The sequence below is a fragment of the Odocoileus virginianus genome, chromosome 21 (assembly GCF_023699985.2).
Source record: "Odocoileus virginianus isolate 20LAN1187 ecotype Illinois chromosome 21, Ovbor_1.2, whole genome shotgun sequence".
Taxonomy (NCBI): domain Eukaryota; kingdom Metazoa; phylum Chordata; class Mammalia; order Artiodactyla; family Cervidae; genus Odocoileus; species Odocoileus virginianus.
Window position 1 is genome coordinate 20,050,723 of NC_069694.1, and position 21,211 is coordinate 20,071,933.

A 21,211-nucleotide genomic window follows, 5' to 3' on the forward strand; every position below is an offset into this window, starting at 1 on the left:
TAGTGTTCTGTGATAATTCCTATGTGCAGAGTTTCTAATGTAGGCAACTATAAATGATAAATAAATCAAATTTAAAATGAATGGTTTGTACACTAATTTTCAAGGAGCATATAATTCTTCTAAACTTAAGGCAATATTTGAAACATCAGTTCATCTCTGTTGGAACTTAGCTCACTTCTCTGATTAGGGAAATGGAAAGAAAGAAGATAATTTAATATTGCATATATTCTGGTTTTCCATGGCTGTATAACAAACCACCTCAAAACATAGTAGCTTAAAGCAGTCACTTCTTGTTGTCTCTCACAGTTCTATAGGTCACCTGGACCTAGCAGGTAATTATTGCTTCAGGTCTCTCATGTACACAGTCCAGCTGAGAGTTTAGTCATCTGAAGGTTCAACTGGGCTGTTTATCCAAGTTCAGTCAGTTAGATGGCTGGGAATTGAGATGGCCTCTCCAAGTGGCTTGACTTGGGTTTCCACCAGCATGGCAGCTGGATTTGAAGAGAGAAACCCTCTCTTCCTCTCCCCAGCCTCCCCTTGAGCAAACGTTCAAGAGACCAGGTAGAGAGAGGCTTTAAGACTTGTTATGACCTAGCTCAGACGTTCCACACCATTGTGCCTACTTGATCCAGACCAAACAAATCACTGAGGCCAGCCCAGATTCAAGTTGAGAGGAATTAGACTCCATCTCTTGGTGTGGCAGTGGCATATGGGTATAGAGAGAAACGGAATCGATAGTGGCCATCTTTGAAGACTAGCAACCACAGCATAATTGATGAATTTGTTTTGATTTAACTGGATATTTCCACATTATTAATAGTCAAATATAGTGTTTATTTGGTTATTTGTATTTGTATACTTATACAGTGGATTACTTAACAGTGAACATTTTTGTCCAGTTGTTGGCCCATTTTTTGCTTAGGTTCATTCATGGAATTGGACGATCAGGTGATATTTCTGCTGTGCAACCCAAAGCTGCAGGTTCTAGCCTTTTGAACAAAATTACCAATTCTTTGGTCCTGGACATCATAAAATTGGCTGGTATGTACTGTGTTAATCATAATACTTTTGGCTGACCAGTCACACAAACCTTTGCCTACTTTCTTTTATTAATGCTTCTTTCCAAAAGGAGTATAAATGGCTTTTGAAAAGATATATATAAAACCTTCAGAATAAGATGGAAAATAAGAGCCATAAGTCTGGAGGATGAATTTAGCAATGAGCTTCCTGAGCAGGAATACAGAAGAAGTACTAAGTCTATAACTCTTTTTATTTGATAGAAGTATATAATTTCTTTAAGAAGGATGCTAGTTTTTCAATGGAATAACTAATTTCTGTTTTTGTTCTTATTTGTAGGTGTCTATACAGTGACCAGCTGCTTTGTAGTTCCAATGGCAACTGGTATGAGTCTAACCCTGTGTTTCTTAACATTGCGACACAGAAGACCAAAGGCAAAGTATATTATATGGCCGCGAATAGACCAGAAGTCTTGCTTTAAATCTATGATCACTGCAGGTAAAAAAAAAGAGAAGCAGCATATTTGTCTTCAATATCACAGAAAATTCAAACATTTTATATAGAGGCAAATAAGTGAAAAAGAAATGAAAGCGAAGCCACTCAGCCATGTCTGTCTCTGTGACCCCATGGACTGTAGCCTGCCAGGTTCCTCCATCCATGGGGTTTTCCAGGCAAGAGTACTGGAGTGGGCTTCTGTTTCCTTCTCCAGGGGATCTTCCCGACCCAGGGATTGAACCTGGATCTCCTGCACTGCAGGCAGACTCTTTACCATCTGAGCTACCAACTAAACCTGTTCCTATTCCATTTTTTTAATTGTGGTGAAACATACATAACAAAATTTATCATTTTAACCAGTTATAGTTTCTTGATACTAAGTACATTTATCATGTTTGAGCCATCACTACCGTCTCTTTACAGAACTTTTTCATCCTCTTTAACTGAAACTCTACCTATTAAACAATAACTCTCCCCTCCCCTCCACGCCAGGTCCACAGAAATCACTATTCTACTTTCTGTCTATGAATTTGTCCTTCATACAGGTGGAATTATAGACTATTTGTCCTTTTGTGACTGGCTTATTTGACTTAGCATAATATCTTTAAGGTTCATCTATGTTATAATATGTGCCAGAATTTCCTCCTTCTTTTAAGACTCCCATTGTGTGTGTGTGTGTGTGTGTTGTTTATTCATTCATTCATTTACTGGTGGACACTTGGGTTGCTTCCACCTTTTGGCTATGGTGAATAATACTGCTAAGAACATGGCTGTACATATCTTGTTTGAGTTCCTGCTGTGAATTCTTTTCAATATACACTCAAGAAGTGGAAGTGCTGCACTGTATGCCCCCGTTCTTTAAAATGGGAATATGATTACCTACTTCAGAAGATTGTTTTCAGGATTAAATGGGATGACATATGAAGTGCCGGCAATAATCCCTGGAGCATGTAGGGTGCTTCAGGAATATTTGTTGTGTGTACATGAGTGGAATACCCATAAATAATTACCATGAACCAAAATACAAGAATACAGACATCACTGAATATAGATGAAAAGAAACTTTAAATTGGCATTTTAGTATTTGGCTTCCTGATTGGGTCAAGTCGAATTTGAGAATTTAAAGTTGTTTTTGAATGACCTCAGTCTGTTGTATGAAATGAACAGTATTGGACTGTAATTAAACTGCATAAATAATTCTAAAGAAACTCGGGTAAAGGGATTCATAATAAGATCATATTGCAGAAATAGACTTTTAAGTGGCATAAATCTGTCAAGTCTGTTAATTTGCAAACTATTAACCAAAAATCTGATAACCAAACTTATGAAAAGATTGATATATTGAAAAACTGGAAACTTTTTCCAAAAGGTGTTATGATTTGAACAACATTATGTTCTTACGAAGCAAGATGGTTATATTCATAGAAAAACAACACAAACTTGCATTGTAATTGTTTGAAAGCAAAAATAAGATTGAATCTAGAGAATGTGAGAATGGAAAATTAGCTGTCCTTAGGATGTTATTGATTTTAGTAAAGTTTTGTTTTAATAGCTGCTTATATATGAAATCTAGACTTCTGTGGACCAGCATATGTGAATTGATGATTTTATAGTGGCTGAAGTTTTATATTTCTATAGTTAGAATGCAGGCAGCTTGTTGTGGATTCTAAAACAGAAACGAAAATTACTTGCACTTAACTTTGCTTTAAATTGCTGTGTGACCTTGGGGAAACCACTTAATCTTCCTAAACTTTGGCTCCCTTATCTTTGAAATAAGGAAGTTGAGTTAAATGGTTTCTAAATCCCTTATAGCTTTTATTTTATTTATTTATTTATTTATTTATTTTTTAATTTTTTTTTTTCCTTATAGCTTTTAAATCCATGAATCTGGCCTACTGCTAGATCTGGTATTTAGGAAGACTTAAGACATGAGTACATAATAACTTTACGTGCAAAACAATTTTTATAAGAAGGCTCTTATAAACTATGAGATGGGTCTCCTAAAATGTTTTATTTTTCTTTAGAGATAAAACATTAAGTGCATGATTGTGATTTGTTCCAGTACTTGAATTATATTATTTTTGTTCATCTCTCAAATAAAATGAACTTTAAAATAAAACTTGTGTTGCCAGAGATTGAGTAGATTTACTTTTCGAAGGACTGAAATTGAACAGGGCTCAGTGACCTCTCTTGTCATCAGTGACTGTGTTACTACTTTCCTAGGCATCTATTCAACGTTTGTTTTCCTTTCTTCCCAGAATTAGTCTTTCTTGTCATATCAAAATATTAAATAGATTTGTGATCCTAATTGTCCTTCACATTGTTTCGACCTGCCTTTGCCTCATGCCAGTGTTACGCCAGGTCTTTATATTAGAGAAGGGTCCTTTGACCAAAATAAATATTTAAGAGTTCTGTATAGAATAGGACTGCTTCCTAGAGTCCAGGATCTCCCCTTATTCTAACATTTTGGTTTCTGGTTGACTTGGTTAGGTTTTGAGCCTGTGGTGATAGAGAACGTTTTAGAAGGTGATGAGCTGCGCACAGACCTGAAAGCAGTGGAGGCTAAAGTCCAGGAACTTGGGCCTGATCACATTCTGTGTGTTCATTCTACTACGTCCTGTTTTGCTCCAAGGGTGCCTGATAGGTAAATGATTTGTGAATATTGTCTTTCACTGTTCATCAGTCTTTAAAATGCACTTATACTAATTCTGAGAGAGATCTAAGTAACATTTGGCAGTTAATGCTGCTTGAATGAACTGTTGAAGAAACAACATAATGGCTTCAGAAAATAAAAATATGATATAGAAGAAGGAAAAGCAACTACTATCAAGTGGAGACCCTTTTTATCACCTGAGTAGATGCAGATCATCTCTGTTTTCTTGTTCCTCTTTATGTTTCTGGACATCTAACATCTTTTTTGTCATTATTTAATAGAAGTTTCTAAGCTAAATTTTGGATTTGCATATTTGTTTTTATTGCCATCTCCACTTATTTGATCTTACAGTTTTCATATATAGGAACTATCAGTATTATATAATAACAGATTTTAAATAGAAAATTTTAGGATTATTTATTGCCCTTTGATTTTCCTTTTTTAAATTGGAAGACTAACCCAGATATACAGTTAGGTATATCATTATTCTTGCATTTTGAGAAGATGCAAATGTTTAAAAATGGCAACTGTTTCCTTTACTCAAGGATGGCCACAAGTTTTTGCTCTGAAAATGTAGTAGGCTTAGGTATAGTAATATATATTTCTAGTTTTGACAGCAACTATTTGTTTCATTTTAACATTTTGAACAGAAGTACTAATAATTTATAAAAACTACATTGACTTCGGACAATTTTCATAGCATCAAGTTATACTTTGATTTTAATTCATGGAGTCACATGATTTGACAGTAATTAATGAATGCATATTAGCTTTCTTTATAAGCAGATTTTAAGACACTTTTTAAGACACTTGCTTCATTCATGAGCTTGAGTTCTGTTTTCAGATTATGTTACATATGCTTGAGTTGTTTACTCATTTTAAATTTGTATTGAAATATTAAGTAAACATCTTTATTTCTTCATTGATGTTTTTGCTATCTAGAAAAATTTTAATGTGATGGAAATAAATTACATTTCTAAAAACAGCATATGGATATTTGTATTATTATAGATTATTTATCCTTGAGGATATTTTTGTTTTTCTTTCATTTTGACTTTTTTTTAAAATTGACATATGGTTGGTTGATTTGCAATGTTGTGTTAGTTTCTGGTGTACAGAAAAGTGATTCAGTTATACATATACATATAAAAACAATATGTATATTGTTTTTTTATATCCTTTCCATTAGGGTTTATTAAAGGATATTGAATATAGCTCCCTGTGCTTTACAGTATGACCTTGTGGTTTATCTGTTTTACATATAGTAGTTTGTATCTGCTGATCCCAAACTCATTTATCTTTCCCCCGCCCGGTTTCCCTTTTGGTAATCATAAGTTTGTTCTCTGTGTCTGTGAGTCTGTTTCTGTTTTGTGAGTTTGTTCATTTGTATCATATTTTAAATTCTGCATATAAGAGGTATCAAATTGTAATTTTCTTTCTCTGACTTGCTTCACTTAGTATGGTAATCTCTAGGTCAGTCTATGTTGCTGCAGTTGGCATTATTTTGTTCTTTTTTATGGCTGAGTAGTATTCCATGATCTGTATAGGCCACACCTTTATCCATTCACCTATAGGTAGACATTCAAGTTGCTTCCATGTTTTGGCTATTGTAAATAGTGCCATTATGAATATAGCTCAGTCACTCATTCGTGTCTGAATCTTTGCTGCCCCATGGACTATAGTCTGCCAGGCTCCTCTGTCCATGGGATTATCCAGGCAAGAATACTGGAGTGGGTGTCATTTCCCACTTCAGGGGATCTGCCCACCTCAGACACTGAACCTGTGTCTCCTGCATTGGCAGGCAGATTCTTTACCACTAGTGCCACCTGGGGAAGCCCTCGTTATGAATATAGGGATGCAGGTATGTGTTTGAATTAAAGAGTTTTGTCTGCATGTATGTCCAGAAGTGGGAATGCTGGATCCTCTGGCAACTCTATTTTTAGTTTTTTTAAGGAATCTCCATACTCTTTTTCCATAGTGGCTGCGTCAGTTTACATTCCTGCAAACAATGTAGGAGGGTTTCCTTTTCTCCACACCCTCTCCAGCACTTATTATTTGTAGATTTTTTTAATGATGGCCATTCTGAGTGGTGTGAGGTGATAACCTCATTGAAGTTTTGATATGCAGCTCTATAATAATTAGCGATGTTGAGCATCTTTTCATGTGCCTATTGGCCATCTGTATCATTTTGAATAACTTTATTGACTGGTATAGGATAAGTACATTTTGTGTGTATTATCCTTTACAGAAAATCAGTTTTTTTTTTCCAGTCAGAATTCTCATGTTTATTCTCATGTTAATAATAATCTGTTTAGTGGTGTTATATAATGAATGTTCCTGATTAGAGTGAACTTTAGGAAAATGATGATGCTCAGTTATTAGTAATATATTTGAATTTCTGGTTTTATTAAATTTAAAACTACATTTTGATTTCTTTACATTAAGTTTAATTCCTTTATAGTCTTAATTTGAATGTATATATTGTCTTTATTAATTAGACAGAGTATTGTGGGACAAAATCAAAGAAAATATTTTTAAAAAGTATCATTTCTTAAATTGATAACTTAAATTGGATTCTAAGTTAGAATACAATCTGATTCACATGGAAAATATTTTTTTCATTTCTCATTGCCTTAATACACATTGTAAATATTAGCAATTTGAGCAATTCGGAATATTTAAAACTACTCACAAGTTATTTTTTTTAAAGTACTTTGTTATTATGATGCTTTCTTCTCAAAGAAGTTTGTTCCATTATTAAGAAATACTTTCATTAGAACACAAACATGTGAAAGTGTCTTTTATGAAGAAAATACTTGTGTGTATTCCAGAAGCCTATTTTTGTTAAAAACAACGTCTGATTCGTTTTCTGCCTTGATTTGTGAGGTTTATGAAAATGAGTGATAAAATGAATTTTTAATTCATAAAACAAAACTTTAAAGAAGTAAATTGAAAACTTCTAACAGTTGAATAATGTTATTTCTATTGTTGTTTAAAAACATGCTACTGTACATCTACTGTAAAAGGAAACTGTGCTGTGGATAAACAGATAATTAAGCTATTGTATACTTGGAATACATTTTTGTGGAAAAGAATTTTTATTCTTTTAACATGCTTCAAATTTTTATATTGTAGAGAGCATTTTTAAATAATTTTTATCAAGCCATAAGATTTCGTTTTAGCTTCATAGCATGAAGACATTTCTGTTAGAGATGACCTCAGTCACAAGTAGTATTTACTTTTATAAAAGAGCATCATTTATTACACTCTAATTGAAATTTATTACTTTACTTTGCATAAAGTTAGACTCTCAAATTGTCTTAATATGAGAAGTGTCAAATGAAAAAGTAAGAGTGAATTTTAAACCAGCATCTATTTAAAAGATTCTTTAGTATCCAAGTTGTTGGAAAACGTTATTTTGGTACTCAAGTAGTTTAATGTTCGGTATTTTTTAATACATTAAAGTCTATTTGAAAATGTATTTTTTCCTTTATGAGATGCTTCATAGAGACTTCTTAGGATTTCAAGATATGCTAATTATTTTGCAGATATTGGCTTTGTAATGATAAGCAACTGAAAGCATTTAAAAATGAGCATACCTACCTTGTAAGAACTTTATAAATAATCTGCTTCTTGCTTTTTTTTTTTTGCTTCTTTTTATATAGAAAATTTTCAAGTGATTTAAAAGCTACCATCTATATAGACTTTTCGTTTTCTTATTTTTATTGGTAACATTAATTTAAAAGCTTTTCCAGGCTTATCTCTAAGTACCTACTATGTATTTCAAAGGTGCCAAAGTATATGCTGAAATACTGCTGTAAAAATTTCAGTTTGTTATTTTTTTCCTTAGTATACTTTTTTGCTGTTTAGTTGCTAAGTCGTGTCCGACTGTTTTGTGACCCCATGAACTATAGCTCACCAGGCTCCTCTGTCCATGGAATTTCCCAGGGAAGAATACTGGAGTGGGTTGCCATATGGATAACTTAAATTTTAAAACTCTTCTTGTAGTTTATTAAGGCAGAGTATGAATACAGCTTTCTTGAATATGTTTATAGGTTAGAAGAACTGGCTGTGATTTGTGCTAATTACGGCATTCCACATATAGTCAACAATGCCTATGGAGTGCAATCTTCAAAGTGCATGCACCTCATTCAGCAGGTAAGAGAGCTTCAAAAGATATGTCAAGAAAAAATGGATTTTAACATATTTGGGATTATTACTTTGTTTTTCTTACAACCTAATATAGAAAGACAGTTTAGCATCTTTGTTTTTATGGAGCATTAGGAATTTGCATCCAGTAGTCACTAGTGAAAGTCATTATTCTTTGCTAGTGGCATTGGACTACAGCTGTGGTCAGAATGGATGTAAAAATATTTCACCACAGAGCACCGAGCTGAGCTCCCTTTGCTATAGAGCAGGTTCCCAGTAGCTGTCTACTTTACACATGGTAGTTGGTAGTGTGTATTTATCCGTCCTAGTCTCCCAGTTCATCCTACCCAAGGTGGGTGGTGGGAGGGAGGCCTAAGAGGGAGGGGCTGTATGTAGCCAGTTCACTTCACTGTACAGCAGAAACTTACACAACACTGGACACCACCAGATGGTCAACAACGGAATCAGACTGATTATATTCTTTGCAGTCAAAGATGGAGAAGTTCTATATAGTCAGCAAAAACAAGACTGGGAGCTGACTGAGACTCAGATCATGAACTCCTTATTGCAAAATTCAGACTTAAATTGAAGAAAGTAGGGAAAACCACAAGACCATTGAGGTGTGACCTAAATCAGATCCCTTAACGATTATAAAGTGGAAGTGACAAATAGATTCAAGGGATTAAATCTTATAGAGTGCCTGAAGAACTATGGACAGAGTTTCATGACATTGTACAGGACCAGAAATCAAGACTATCCCCAAGCAAAGGAAATTCAAAAAGACAAAATGGTTGTCTGAGGAGGCCTTACAATATAGCTGTGAAAAGAAGAGAAGTGAAAGGCAAAGGAGAAAAGCAAAGATATGTCCATTTGAATGCAGAGTTGAAAGAACAGCAAGGAGAGATAAGAAAGCCTTCCTCACTGATCAATGCAAAGAAATAGAGGAAAACAATAGAATGGGAAAGACTAGAGATCTCTTCAAGAAAATTCGGGATACCAAGGGAACATTTCGTGAAAGATGGGCTCCATAAAGGACAGAAATGCTATGGACCTAACAGAAACAGAAGATACTAAGAAGAGGTGGCAAGAATACACAGAAGAACTATACAAAAAAGATCTTCCTGACCCAGATAATCGCGATGGTGTGATCACTCACCTAGAGCCAGACATCCTGGAATGTGAAGTCAAGTGGGCCTTAGGAAGCATCACTATGAACAAAGCCAGTATAGATGATGGAATTGCAGTTGAGCTATTTCAAATCCTAAAAGATGGTGCTGTGAAAGTGGCGCACTCAATATGCCAGCAAATTTGGAAATCTCAGCAGTGGCCACAGGACTGGAAAAAGTCAGTTTTCATTCCAATCCAAAGAAAGGCAATGTCAAAGAATGCTGAAACTACTGTGCAGTTGCACTCATCTCAACACGCTAGTGAAGTAATGCTCAAAATTTTCCAAGCCAGACTTCAACAGTATGTGAACAGTGAACTTTCAGGTGTTCAGACTGGTTTTAGGAAAGGCAGAGGAACTAGAGATCAAATTGCCAACATCTGTTGGATCATCAAAAAAGCAAGAGAGTTCCAGAAAAACATCTATTTCTGCTTTACTGACTATGCCAAAGCCTTTGACTGTGTGGATCACAGCAAACTGTGGAAAATTCTTCAAGAGATGGGAATATCAGACCACCTGACCTGCCTTCTGAGAAACCTGTATGCAGGTCAGGAAGCAACAGTTAGAACTGAACATGGAACAACAGACTGGTTCCAAATAAGAAAAGGAGTACGTCAAGGCTGTATATTGTCACCCTGCTTATTTAACTTATATGCGGAGTACATCTTGAGAAACGCTGAGCTGGATGAAGCACAAGCTGGAATCAGGATTGCCGGGAGAAATATCAATAACTTCAGATATGCAGATGGCACCACCTTTATGTCAAAAAGTGAAGAAGAGCTAAAGAGCCTCTTGATGAAAGTGAAAGAGGAGAGTGAAAGAGTTGGCTTAAAGCTCAACATTCAGAAAACTAAGATCATGGCATGTGGTCCCATCACTTCATGGGAAATAGATGGGGAAACAGTAGAAACAGTGGCAGGCTTTATTTTTGGGGGCTCCAAAATCAAGTGAGATGGTTACTGCACCCATGAAATTAAAAGACGCTTACTCCTTGGAAGAAAAGTTATGACCAACCTAAACAGCATTTTCAAAAACAGGACATTACTTTGCTAACAAAGGTCCATCTAGTCAAAGCTATGGTTTTTCCAGGAGTCATGTATGGTTGTGAGAATTGGACTATAAAGAAAGCTGAGTGCCAAAGAATTGATGCTTTTGAACTGTGGTGTTGGAGAAGACTCTTGAGAGTCCCTTGGACTGTAAGGAGATCTAACCAGTCCATCCTAAAGGAGATCAGTCCTGAATATTCATTGGAAGAACTGATGTTGAGGCTGAAACTCCAATACTTTGGCCACCTGATGTGAAGACCTGACTCATTTGAAAAGACTCTGATGCTGGGAAAGATTGAAGGAGGGAGAAGGGAATGACAGAGGGTCAGATGGTTGGATGGCATCACCGATTCAATGGACATGAGTTTGAGTAGGCTCTGGGAGTTGGTGATGGAGAGGGAAGCCTGGCCTGCTGCAGTCTATGGGTCGCAAAGGGTCGGACATGACTGAGTGACTGAACTGAACTGAACACAACATTTTAGAGCAACTATACCTCAATTTAAAATAAAAAAAATCTGTTTTCCTTGAAAGAAAAAAAAAATTGAGTAGCTTATTTTATTTAACTTTCTCAAAATGTTCCATTACCAATGTTCTCATTTTCCTAATGTACTTGATTATAGTATTCATAAAATGTTGAATATTTATTCTAGCATATAACTGTGGAGATGGCAGATAGGAAAAGGACTACTTTCTTTTAGGGGAAGGACTTTGTTCACTGGTATGTCCTCAATACTTGGGATAGAACCTGGTACATAATTGACACTCAATAATTGATTACTCCAAATTGAATGATATTTACTTGCAGTGATTATTCATGCTGTATTAGTGTATCGATAGATATTATTTAGGTATAATATGAGTTTTATGATTTGTGTGCATAATGATGTAAATCAAATACTCAGTTTTGACACACATGTAATTTGTGCTATGCGGTTAAGAGTTGCTCACAGCACTGTTTATAATAGCCAGGACATGGAAGCAACCTAAATGTCCATCAGCAGATGAATAGATAAGGAAGCTGTGGTACATATACACAATGGAATATTACTCAGCCATTAAAAAGAATTCATTTGAATCAGTTCTAATGAGGTGGATTAAACTGGAGCCCATTATACAGAGTGAAGTAAACCAGAAAGAAAAACACCAATACAGTATACTAACGCATATATGTGGAATTTAGAAAGATGGTAATGATAACCCTATATGCAAGACAGAAAAAGAGACACTGATATATAGAACAGACTTTTGGACTCTATGGGAGAAGGCGAGGGTGGGAAGATCTGAGAGAACAGCATTGAAACATGTATATTATCAAGTGTGAAACAGATCACCAGTCCAGGCTGGATGCATGAGACAAGTGCTCGGGGCTGGTGCACTGGGAAGACCCAGAGGGATGGGATGGGGAGGGAGGTGGGAGGGGGGTTCAGGGTGGGGAATACATGTACAGCCATGGCTGATTCATGTCAATGTATGGCAAAAACCACTACAATATTGTAAAGTAATTAGCCTCCAACTAATAACAATAATTGGGGGAAAAAAGAGTTGCTCACAGATTATCTGTGGTCTTCTCCCACATGGTGGTGAATGCTTCTTAGTTCTGTAGGTCCTATCTCATAAATTTTTTGTTTTCTTTTTTATTCTTTTGAGTGTACTACTATTATCTCTGATATAAATATGGTTTATATGATAATATTAGCTGATTTTCTTAATTTCTTTACTCAAAGGTTGTACCAGTTAAGATGTAATTGACTGCAGGTAACAGAAATCCAACCCAAATTAGCTTAATCAATAAAGAAATAGATTAGCTTGCATAACAGAAGAGGTCCAGAGGTGGGGTGGTGTGCTAGGGTTTTTAAAACCTTTGCAGAAAATCATTTACTGTTTCCTTGATTTCCTTTTCCATAACTCCTAAACTTCATCACAATTTTAGATTAGATTATATCTAATTTGAATAGTGGCAGAGGAACTCTTGAAAAAAATCTCGTTTCAATGATTCATTTTTATCCCGTCTCCCTTTCCCCCGTTCCTCTCTCTTCCTCTTTAATTTTTAGCAGCCTCAGTTCTTTTAAAAGTTAAATAGACCAGCATTCCTAAAAGTTTAGAAAAATGAGGAAGTAGTAGAAGATCACTTATAAACATGTTACCCTAACAGTTACCCTTAGTAGTTTCTGTATCTCTTTTCTGTCTCTTTTTAAATACATATGTGGTTTTAGCTATTATGTATACTTAGTATTAACATTTTCAAATTTAGTAAAAATATTTAATTTTTAAATTCAAATATTAACTTTGTGTTTCTATACTCTCCACATGCCTATGAAGTTTTCATAATAATCAGTTTAATGGTTCCTTAACATTTATCCAGATGTTGCATACTTAACCCAGCAATGCTCATGACATATTTTTGAATACTAGAAAATTTGATGGTGTAATTGAAGAAATTAAGACTGCAAAAGCTTCCCATGAGGTTATACATCACAAATAGACTACTTTGTCATCACTTCTCTTCATTTGTGAGGTGGTTTTACTAAAATTTTAACCAGAAAATAACATTATAAGATGGTGAATGAATTTTTATGAGGTAGCTGTTGTATTGTTGCAGATACTGTGTTACCTTCTAGAACTGATAGTTCTTTAAAAAAACAAAAAACCGTACATGAACATTGACCCTTAAAAAAAGAGGCGGTGTCCCTGTTGCTTTCAACCAAATAAATATTTGGGTCTTATTGGTGCTAGTTGTTTCATGACGTTCTAAAAAATTAAAATTAATTTTATTTCAGTAGTTTTTATTCATTATACGTGCCATTTACTCAGTACATACCATGTGTCAGGCATCCAGCTAGACTTTTAAAGTTTATTAAATTAATCCTAACAGTTTAAGGTATGCTTCTTATTGTTTCTGTTCTGCAAATGAAGAAACATACTCAGAGATATTAAGTGAGTTGCCTAAGGTGCCAAGCTGCAAAATGGCCCATCTATTTCTATGTGACTCCAAAAGCCTTATTTTCCTCTATAAAACAAAGTACTAAAACTGCAAAACTTTCTTGAGGAGATAGTATTGCAGTAATTAAATCATCAGGGAAGAAAGAGGTATAACTAAAATGTTTCCAAATTCTTTTTTTTTTTTTTTTAAGGGCAGTACCCCAAAATGACTTAATGCTGAGCATACCATGCATTCTGATATACATATATGGTCCCTAGGAAATTAACTTTGCAAAACATACAGTTCTGATATATATTAAACTGACTAACTTAGGAGTCTCATAGAATATGGGTGTGAGGACACATTACTAGATAAGGTTGTAGTAGAGTCACAAAATTACGTAGAATTAATTTAAATTTTAGAGTTAGAATGGATTGCTGAGCTCCCAAAGTGTGGGAAGCAGTGAGTGTGTTCATTGAGAATTTGAGAGAAGTAGGTGTTTTACTACTTATTCATAGACCTGTCAATTCATTCAACACATATTTGCAGGGTTCCCACAGATGTGCCAGGCACCAGGGAAGGTGCTGGGGATGCAGTAGTAAATGTAACAATATTCGTCCTCATGGAATGGAAGCAGACAGTAAGCAATAAGGACGACAGGTCTTCATAAATGCTCTAGCGTTTGAGGGGAGGGATGTCAGATAGAGGGATCCAGGAAGTCCTCTCTGAGAAGTAACATTTGAGCAGAGCCCTGAGTGATATGGAAGAGTGAGTTGGGTGGTACTCTGGAGAGATTCCAAGCAGAAAGTAACAGTAAGTACCAAGACACTGAGGCCAGGGTATGCTGGGAATGGCTGAGGAAGAGCAAGGAGGCCAGTATAGCTGGACCAGGGCAAATGAGGGTAGCAGTGAGGGTAAAGAGATTTTGAGGTGTGGTAAAGATTTGAGATTTTATTTTTGGTATGGTCATCAGCCAGTGGAAGGTTTTGAGCAGGAGAATAGCCTGTGACTTACCTTTTTAAACCATCGTTCTGGTTGCGCTGTGGGAAATGGCCTGTAAGAAGACAGGTATGGAAGGTTGTTGCAGCTGCCCACGTGAGATGTATTGGTGGCCTAGGCCAGGGTGGTAGCTGTTAAGGTGTTAAGGAACAGTTCAATTCAGATGTATTTTGAGGGTCGATCTTACAGGGTATGCTGATGAATCAGGTGTGAGAAAATGAGGATTCAGGGCCTCCAATACTTTTGGTGTGAGTTGCTGGAAAGATGAAAATGCTGTAGGATACTATTTAATTCTTTAAACATGAGTTCTTCATCGCACTTACCTAGGTTTTTGCCAGGGTGACTTCGAGTGAGTACAAGTGTGCTCAGTTGCTCCATCGAGTCTTACTTTGCGACCCCATGGACTGTAGCCCACCAGGCTCCTCTCTCCATGGGGTTCTCCAGGCAAGAATACTGGAGTGGATTGCCATTTCCTCTCCAGGGGATCTTCCTGATCCAGGGGTCAAACCCACGTCTCCTGTGACTCCTGCATTGGCAAATGGATTCTTTACCACTGAGCTACCTGGGAAGCCCCTGGTGACTTTCAGTAAGACGCTCTAACTTCCTGTGCTATTCACTACATTTCTGACCTTGGGCACATCAGTTCAATTTCTTTGTGCCTTAATTTTCTTATCTGTTAAATAGCTATTTGACATCTGCCCAGAGGGGTATTGCAAAGGTTAAATGAGTTAAGAATGTAGAGTGCTTAGAACAGTGCCTGATGCATAGTAAGTTCTCCATAAATTCGAGTCTTAATTGTTGTATGAACAGTCATCTATTTTATGCACTGCTGCTATGTCCAGGACCTGGAGCAGTGTATGGTAATAGGTGATAGATGCCCCAATATTTGTCCTCTGAATAAATGAGTAAGTGAATGAACTGATAAATGGCCACTGTTTACATAGGACGTGCTCCTGTGTTTCCTATTCTGTTTAAGCCCTTCTAGCCTTGTAGTGTTTTTCTTTCCTCTTCAATAATAGCCTCAGACCTTAGTGTGGAGAACAAGATCTATACACCATTCCTAGCCTGTTTGTTTTCCTGCCACAGAGTTTGCTGCCCTTTGAGTGCTTCTGTGTTTTAGTAGTGAAGGGATTCTAGCAAAGTTTGTGGACTGATTACCCTCTTAGTACTCCTGCTCCCAATTTAGGTTCAGATTTCTCTTGGGACATCTTGGGCAGTGCTTAAATGTTGATGAAGAGGTAACTCCGTTCCACTTTATTTTTATGTGCTACTACTTGGCATAGTTTTCAGTTGTTTATTCAGTGGCTTTGCATGGTTTTCAGTTATTATTCAGTTAGTCTTGTATGCTTCTCTCTGTTTTCCTGTGGTAAGATGAGATTTTCTCTGATCATAGTTTATGAGGAAATTAGAAAGGAGAATGATTGGGAAGGTTATGATTGAAACAATCACACGATAGCCTCCAGAGAGGTCTGTGCCCTTTTTCTGCTTTTGCGACTTCTCTCTATTGCCTGACTCTGGTCTCTCAGATTAGGCTCCCTATCTGCTCCTTCTGCTCTCCCTGAGATATGGGTGTGGATATAAAGTGGGAAGATGAAGGTCAAATGTGGTTACAGTATTAATAGGAATGTAGATTGTGAATACAGATTGAAAATCTGTGGCTACAGATAAAGAAGAAAAACGATCTTAGCTGAAATTTAGATAGTATCTCAGTTTTTAAGAGGAGAAAATTGAAACATATTAGGCAGAAGGTCATGGACTGTGTTGCATGGGACTAGAACTTAGTTTTACGTTTCTAGCAAGTATTCCATTTTTCACCAGAATATGAAATTTTCACTTGAAGTTCATTTGCAATGGAATAGGATCATCTAAGATTATGATATTAGGAAACAGAAGTTATGTAGAAATATTGGCAATAGTATACCCCCCCAAAATTCCATTAGTTGATATTAAAAATAAAATCTTTCTTTTCTCTGTTGTTATCCAAGTGGTGGTAGGAGCCGAAAGTGAAAGTCGCTCAGTCGTGTCCGACTCTTTGCAACCCCCTGGACTATACAGTCCATGGAATTCTCCAGGCCAGAATACTGGAGTTGGTACCCTTTCCCTTCTCCAGGGAATCTTCCCAATCCAGGGATTGAGCCCAGGTCTCCCACATTACAAGCGGGTTCTTTACCAGCTGAGCCACAAGGGAAGCCCAAGAATACTGCAGTGGGTAGTCTGTCCCTTCTCCAGCGAATCTTCCCGACCCAATAATAGAATCGGGGTCTCCTGCATTGCAGGCAGATTGTTTACCAACTGAGCTATCATGCTTAAAGTGGTCACACAGGTAGTAGATTATCCAAGCATCAGAGGGAGGCACTTGACGTATAACTTATAACTGTGTGGGTGGTTCCAGTCCATCAGGTTAGAGTTGCCACTCTTGACTTTACAGAGGGTGTTTAAAATTGCTTAATAGTTGTTGGACTCACTGTTGACATTTATTGTCAAATAGAAGATCATACGAAAGGTATGAGAGGAATGCATTCTCTCTTACCCAATTTTAAGATGAAACGTTCTATTTCAGTAATAATGCCCACCTGAACTGATGTTGAAACCCTGCCTTTCTCACAAGCTGCTGTGTGTGTGTGAAAGCAGCTTGTAACTATACAGTGTTCTTCCACTTATAAAGCGTTAAACGTTAGTCGCTCTGTCGTGTCAGACTCTTTGGGACCCAGTGGACTGTAGCCTGCAGGCTCCTCTGTCCATGGAATTCTCCAGGCAAGAATACTGGAGTGGATGTGCCTTTCCCTTCTCCAGCAGATCTTCCTGACCCAAGGATCAAACCCAGGTCTCCTGCATTGCAGGTGGATTCTTTACTGAGCCACCAGGGAACCCCTCCAGTTATAATAAGTAAAAGTGAAGTGAAAGTTACTAAGTCGTGTCCAACTCTTTGTGACCCCATGGACTATACAGTCCATGGAATTCTCCAGGCCAGAATACTGGAGTGGGTAGCCTTTCCCTTCTCCAGGGGATCTTCCCAACCCAGGGATCAAACCCAGGTTTGCCGCATTGCAGGCGGATTCTTTACCACCTGAGCCACAAGGGAAGCCCAAGAATACTGGTGTGGGTAGCCTATCCCTTCTCCAGGGGATCTTCCTGATCCAGGAATTGAACTGGGGTCTCCTGCATTGTAGGCGGATTCTTTATCAACTGAGCTAGGAGGGAAGCCCTCCAGTTATAAGAAGCAGCATTTAAAAACTCTGTTTAATACTTAAAAATATTTTACTGGTGTTTATACAAAGAAAACAAAAATATTTGATATATGTTTTTATTTCTCTGCATTGTTTTAATGACATTTATTAATAGCAGTTGCTGTCCTTTCTTCTGGAAACTAATAATGTAATATTGCATGTTATTCTGTTCTAGGGAGCTCGTGTTGGTAGAATAGATGCTTTCGTTCAGAGCTTGGACAAAAATTTTATGGTTCCAGTAGGTGGTGCTATAATTGCTGGCTTTAATGATTCCTTCATTCAGGAAATCAGCAAGATGTATCCAGGTAAATAAATCAGTTGGTCTTCAAAAAAAGTAACTAACAAAAATCCATTTGTATATAGGCTACTGTAATAAATGTTACTTTACAAAGCTTTTTCTCCCTAATGTAACATATCATTCTTATTTCAGGAAGAGCTTCAGCTTCACCTTCTTTAGATGTCCTTATTACTTTATTATCACTTGGATCAAATGGCTACAGGAAGCTATTAAAAGAAAGAAAGGTGAGCTTTCCCTGTAGGTATAAAATAATATCCTTGACTAAAACAGTACTCCAGAGTATTGGTGTGTCTGTCTATTGGTTTATCACTTTGGGATATAGATACCTAGCACAGTCCTAGGGGATTGATTTTGTTTTGATTTTCAATTAATCATTGTTATCCCATCTATTCAGATATCCTGGGAATCTTGGAAAAGTGATTTTGTTTTTGTGTTTGTTTTTTTGAGCAAGTCCTGTATCAGGGATTCTATTTGGTAAAATGTAATTCATTTATCACTTATAGGTAAATAGAGGCTCTTAAAAGACAGATGGACAAGTTTTTTCTTTTTAATTTTGGAAGACTTGTTTAGATGTGACATGTCATTTGCAGGAGGAAAAATACAGGTCAGAAATTGGCCAGCTTCTCTTTCTAAGTAATAAATCCATCCCTTGCTGTTATTGGAATGCTGAACTCATTGATTATGTTGATTATGAAAAGTGACATTTGTGCTTGAAAACTGGACTTTGTCTTCAACACTAAAAGCTAGCTTAATTCAGGGCAGCTTCAAAATTGTAGTCAGAGAGTGTTGCTAGGGTACGTCAGATTAAGATGTTTTATTCCTCTCCAATCTGGGAGGGCTAGAGGTTCCTAGTATCGTTTTTGTATCTATAACTTTCTAATACTTAGTAGCAGTTACAATCTGTAAGATTTGTAATATTAATTTACATATTTTAAAATATTTTCATGTATATCATCTGATAGATCCTCTCAACAAACAGCCTTATGAATATCTAACAGAAATTTAAAACTTTCTGTGCCCTATTTTACCCTAATCCCTTTCTTCCCACTAATTCAACCCATAGGAAAGTAATTGCTTACTTTTTATTGTTAGGACATCTCTTAAGATTTACATGATATAGGAAAAGATGGTCAACCTCAGTCTTTAGGGAAATACAAATTAAAGTGAGATATCACTAATATAAGAAACAAAAACTAATAGAAAAAGCTAATCAGCAACTTTGATAACACTTTGGCAGTTTCTTTTATACTTACCACAAAACTAGCTGTCCCACTCTTAGCTATTTATTCAAGAGAAATGAAAATTTGTATGTGTACAAAAACTTACATGTGAATGTTCATGGTGATTTTATTCATAATTGCCAAAACCTGAAAGTAACTCAAATGTCCATCATCTGGGGTATAAACAAATTGGTACATACATACTCTGCAATAAAAAGGAACCAACTACTGATATATGCAGCAGCATAATAACTCTCAAATGCATTATGCTAAATGAAATAAGCCAGACTTGAAAGGCTACATATTGTATGGTTTTATTTACATGCCATCCTGTAAAAGGCAAAAAGATATCAGGACAGAAAAGAGATGAGTGGATGCTAGAGGCCTGGGTTGGGGAGGGGATTATTAGTGGTAGTGAAATGTTTTGTATCCTGATAATGGGAGTAGTTCCATGACTGTATGTTTTTCAAAATTCACAGAAGGGGACACCTGAAATTTTACTCTGTGTAAATTATGCCTCAATAGACCTGAAAATAAATTCTAGATGATTAGACTAAAACTCCAGTTTAATGAACTCCAAGAAATAATCATCTTGTTGTAGAGAAAGAAAACCTCAGCAGAATCTTTCAAGGCTCCTTCCCTGTAGGACAGATGGAGACTGTTGACTGAGGAAAACCATCACCTGTTTATGTGAAAGTTTAGTTGTATCAGACACCGGTGGGTCTTAGCTCTCCTGTCCCTAGTTGTTTCACTATGGCACTTGAACTCACAAATTTTATTTCCTTGTTTGTGAAAGAAACAATTGATATCTCAGGCCACTTCTAGTTCTAAAAGATTATAGAATATTTCTTAAAATGAAATAGCTGCTTTCTGAGCCTTGGGTATTATAATCATGGGAATTGGTCTGTAATTTAGTAATCTAGCACAAGTCATACGGGTAGTTTATATCAAGCCTTTTTTGAGTTTGAAATTTTTAAGATGATCTCTTCAGTTTCATGGTATCTCATATCCATTTCTACCCCTTTTAAGCCATCTTGACCCATCCCCCCCCCCCCCAATCTGAACACTGACAAGTTCATTTAAAATAGCGTGGTCTAAAGTATGGACCAGTGTTTCTATGAAATAGAAATGAATAGTAGAGAACTTTGATTGTAGGATAAGTTTCATTGAGTAATTAATTTACTAAGTATATGTTGAGTATATATTATGTGTCAAGCCTATAATATTGATATGCTGCTGCTGCTAAGTTGCTTCAGTCGTGTCCGACTCTGTGCGACCCCATAGACAGCAGCCCACCAGGTTCCCCCATCCCTGGGATTCTCCAGGCAAGAACACTGGAGTGGGCTGCCATTTCCTTCTCCAATGCATGAAAATGAAAAGTGAAAGTGAAGTCGCTCTGTCGTGTCTGACTCCTTGCGACCCCATGGACTGCAGCCTACCAGGCTCCTCCGTCCATGGGATTTTTCAGGCAAGAGTACTGGAGTGGGGTGCCATTGCCTTCTCCAATAATATTGATATAGTAACCAATAAGATACCTGCTCTGGTGGAGCTTACATTTTGTATGAAGGATACCAGCAATAAACAAATAACACAAAATATAAATTACAAAGTTTGTTTAATACATAAATTTTAAAGGTGAAAGCACTGTGGAAAAGAAAAACAGAGTAAAATAAGGGGGGTTAGGGTTGATGTGAGGGGGGAGATGGTGAGAACTGATTTTTAAAATACAGTGGTTAGTGCAGGCCTCATTGAGAACATGACTTCTGAGTTGACTTGAAGAAGTTTGAGGGAGTATACTCCCTCAAGTGTATGATAGAGAAGAGTATTTCAGGCAAAGAACCAGTACTAGAAATTAGGGCAGAAGACCAGGAGCTGACTGTGGCTCAGATCATGATCTCCTTGTTGCCAAACTCAGACTTAAATTGAAGAAAGTAGGGAAAACCACTGGACCATTCAGGTATGACCTAAATCAAATCCCTTACAATTATACAGTGGAAGCGAGAAACAGATTTAAGGGACTAG

The 21,211-nt window shown here is 36.7% G+C and overlaps 1 protein-coding gene across 4 annotated transcripts in view; it reads left to right on the forward strand.

Moving 5' to 3' along the window:
* SEPSECS (Sep (O-phosphoserine) tRNA:Sec (selenocysteine) tRNA synthase) overlaps positions 1–21,211 on the forward strand; it is a 40,340-nt gene that overhangs the window by 2,570 nt on the left and 16,559 nt on the right. For all 4 annotated transcript variants that reach the window (XM_020897601.2, XM_020897602.2, XM_070452076.1 and 1 more), the window contains exons 3-8: positions 923–1,041; positions 1,357–1,515; positions 4,003–4,156; positions 8,221–8,323; positions 17,847–17,976; positions 18,102–18,193. In XM_020897601.2, coding sequence (XP_020753260.1) covers positions 923–1,041; positions 1,357–1,515; positions 4,003–4,156; positions 8,221–8,323; positions 17,847–17,976; positions 18,102–18,193 — 757 coding nt within the window. The remainder of the gene's footprint in view (positions 1–922; positions 1,042–1,356; positions 1,516–4,002; positions 4,157–8,220; positions 8,324–17,846; positions 17,977–18,101; positions 18,194–21,211) is intronic.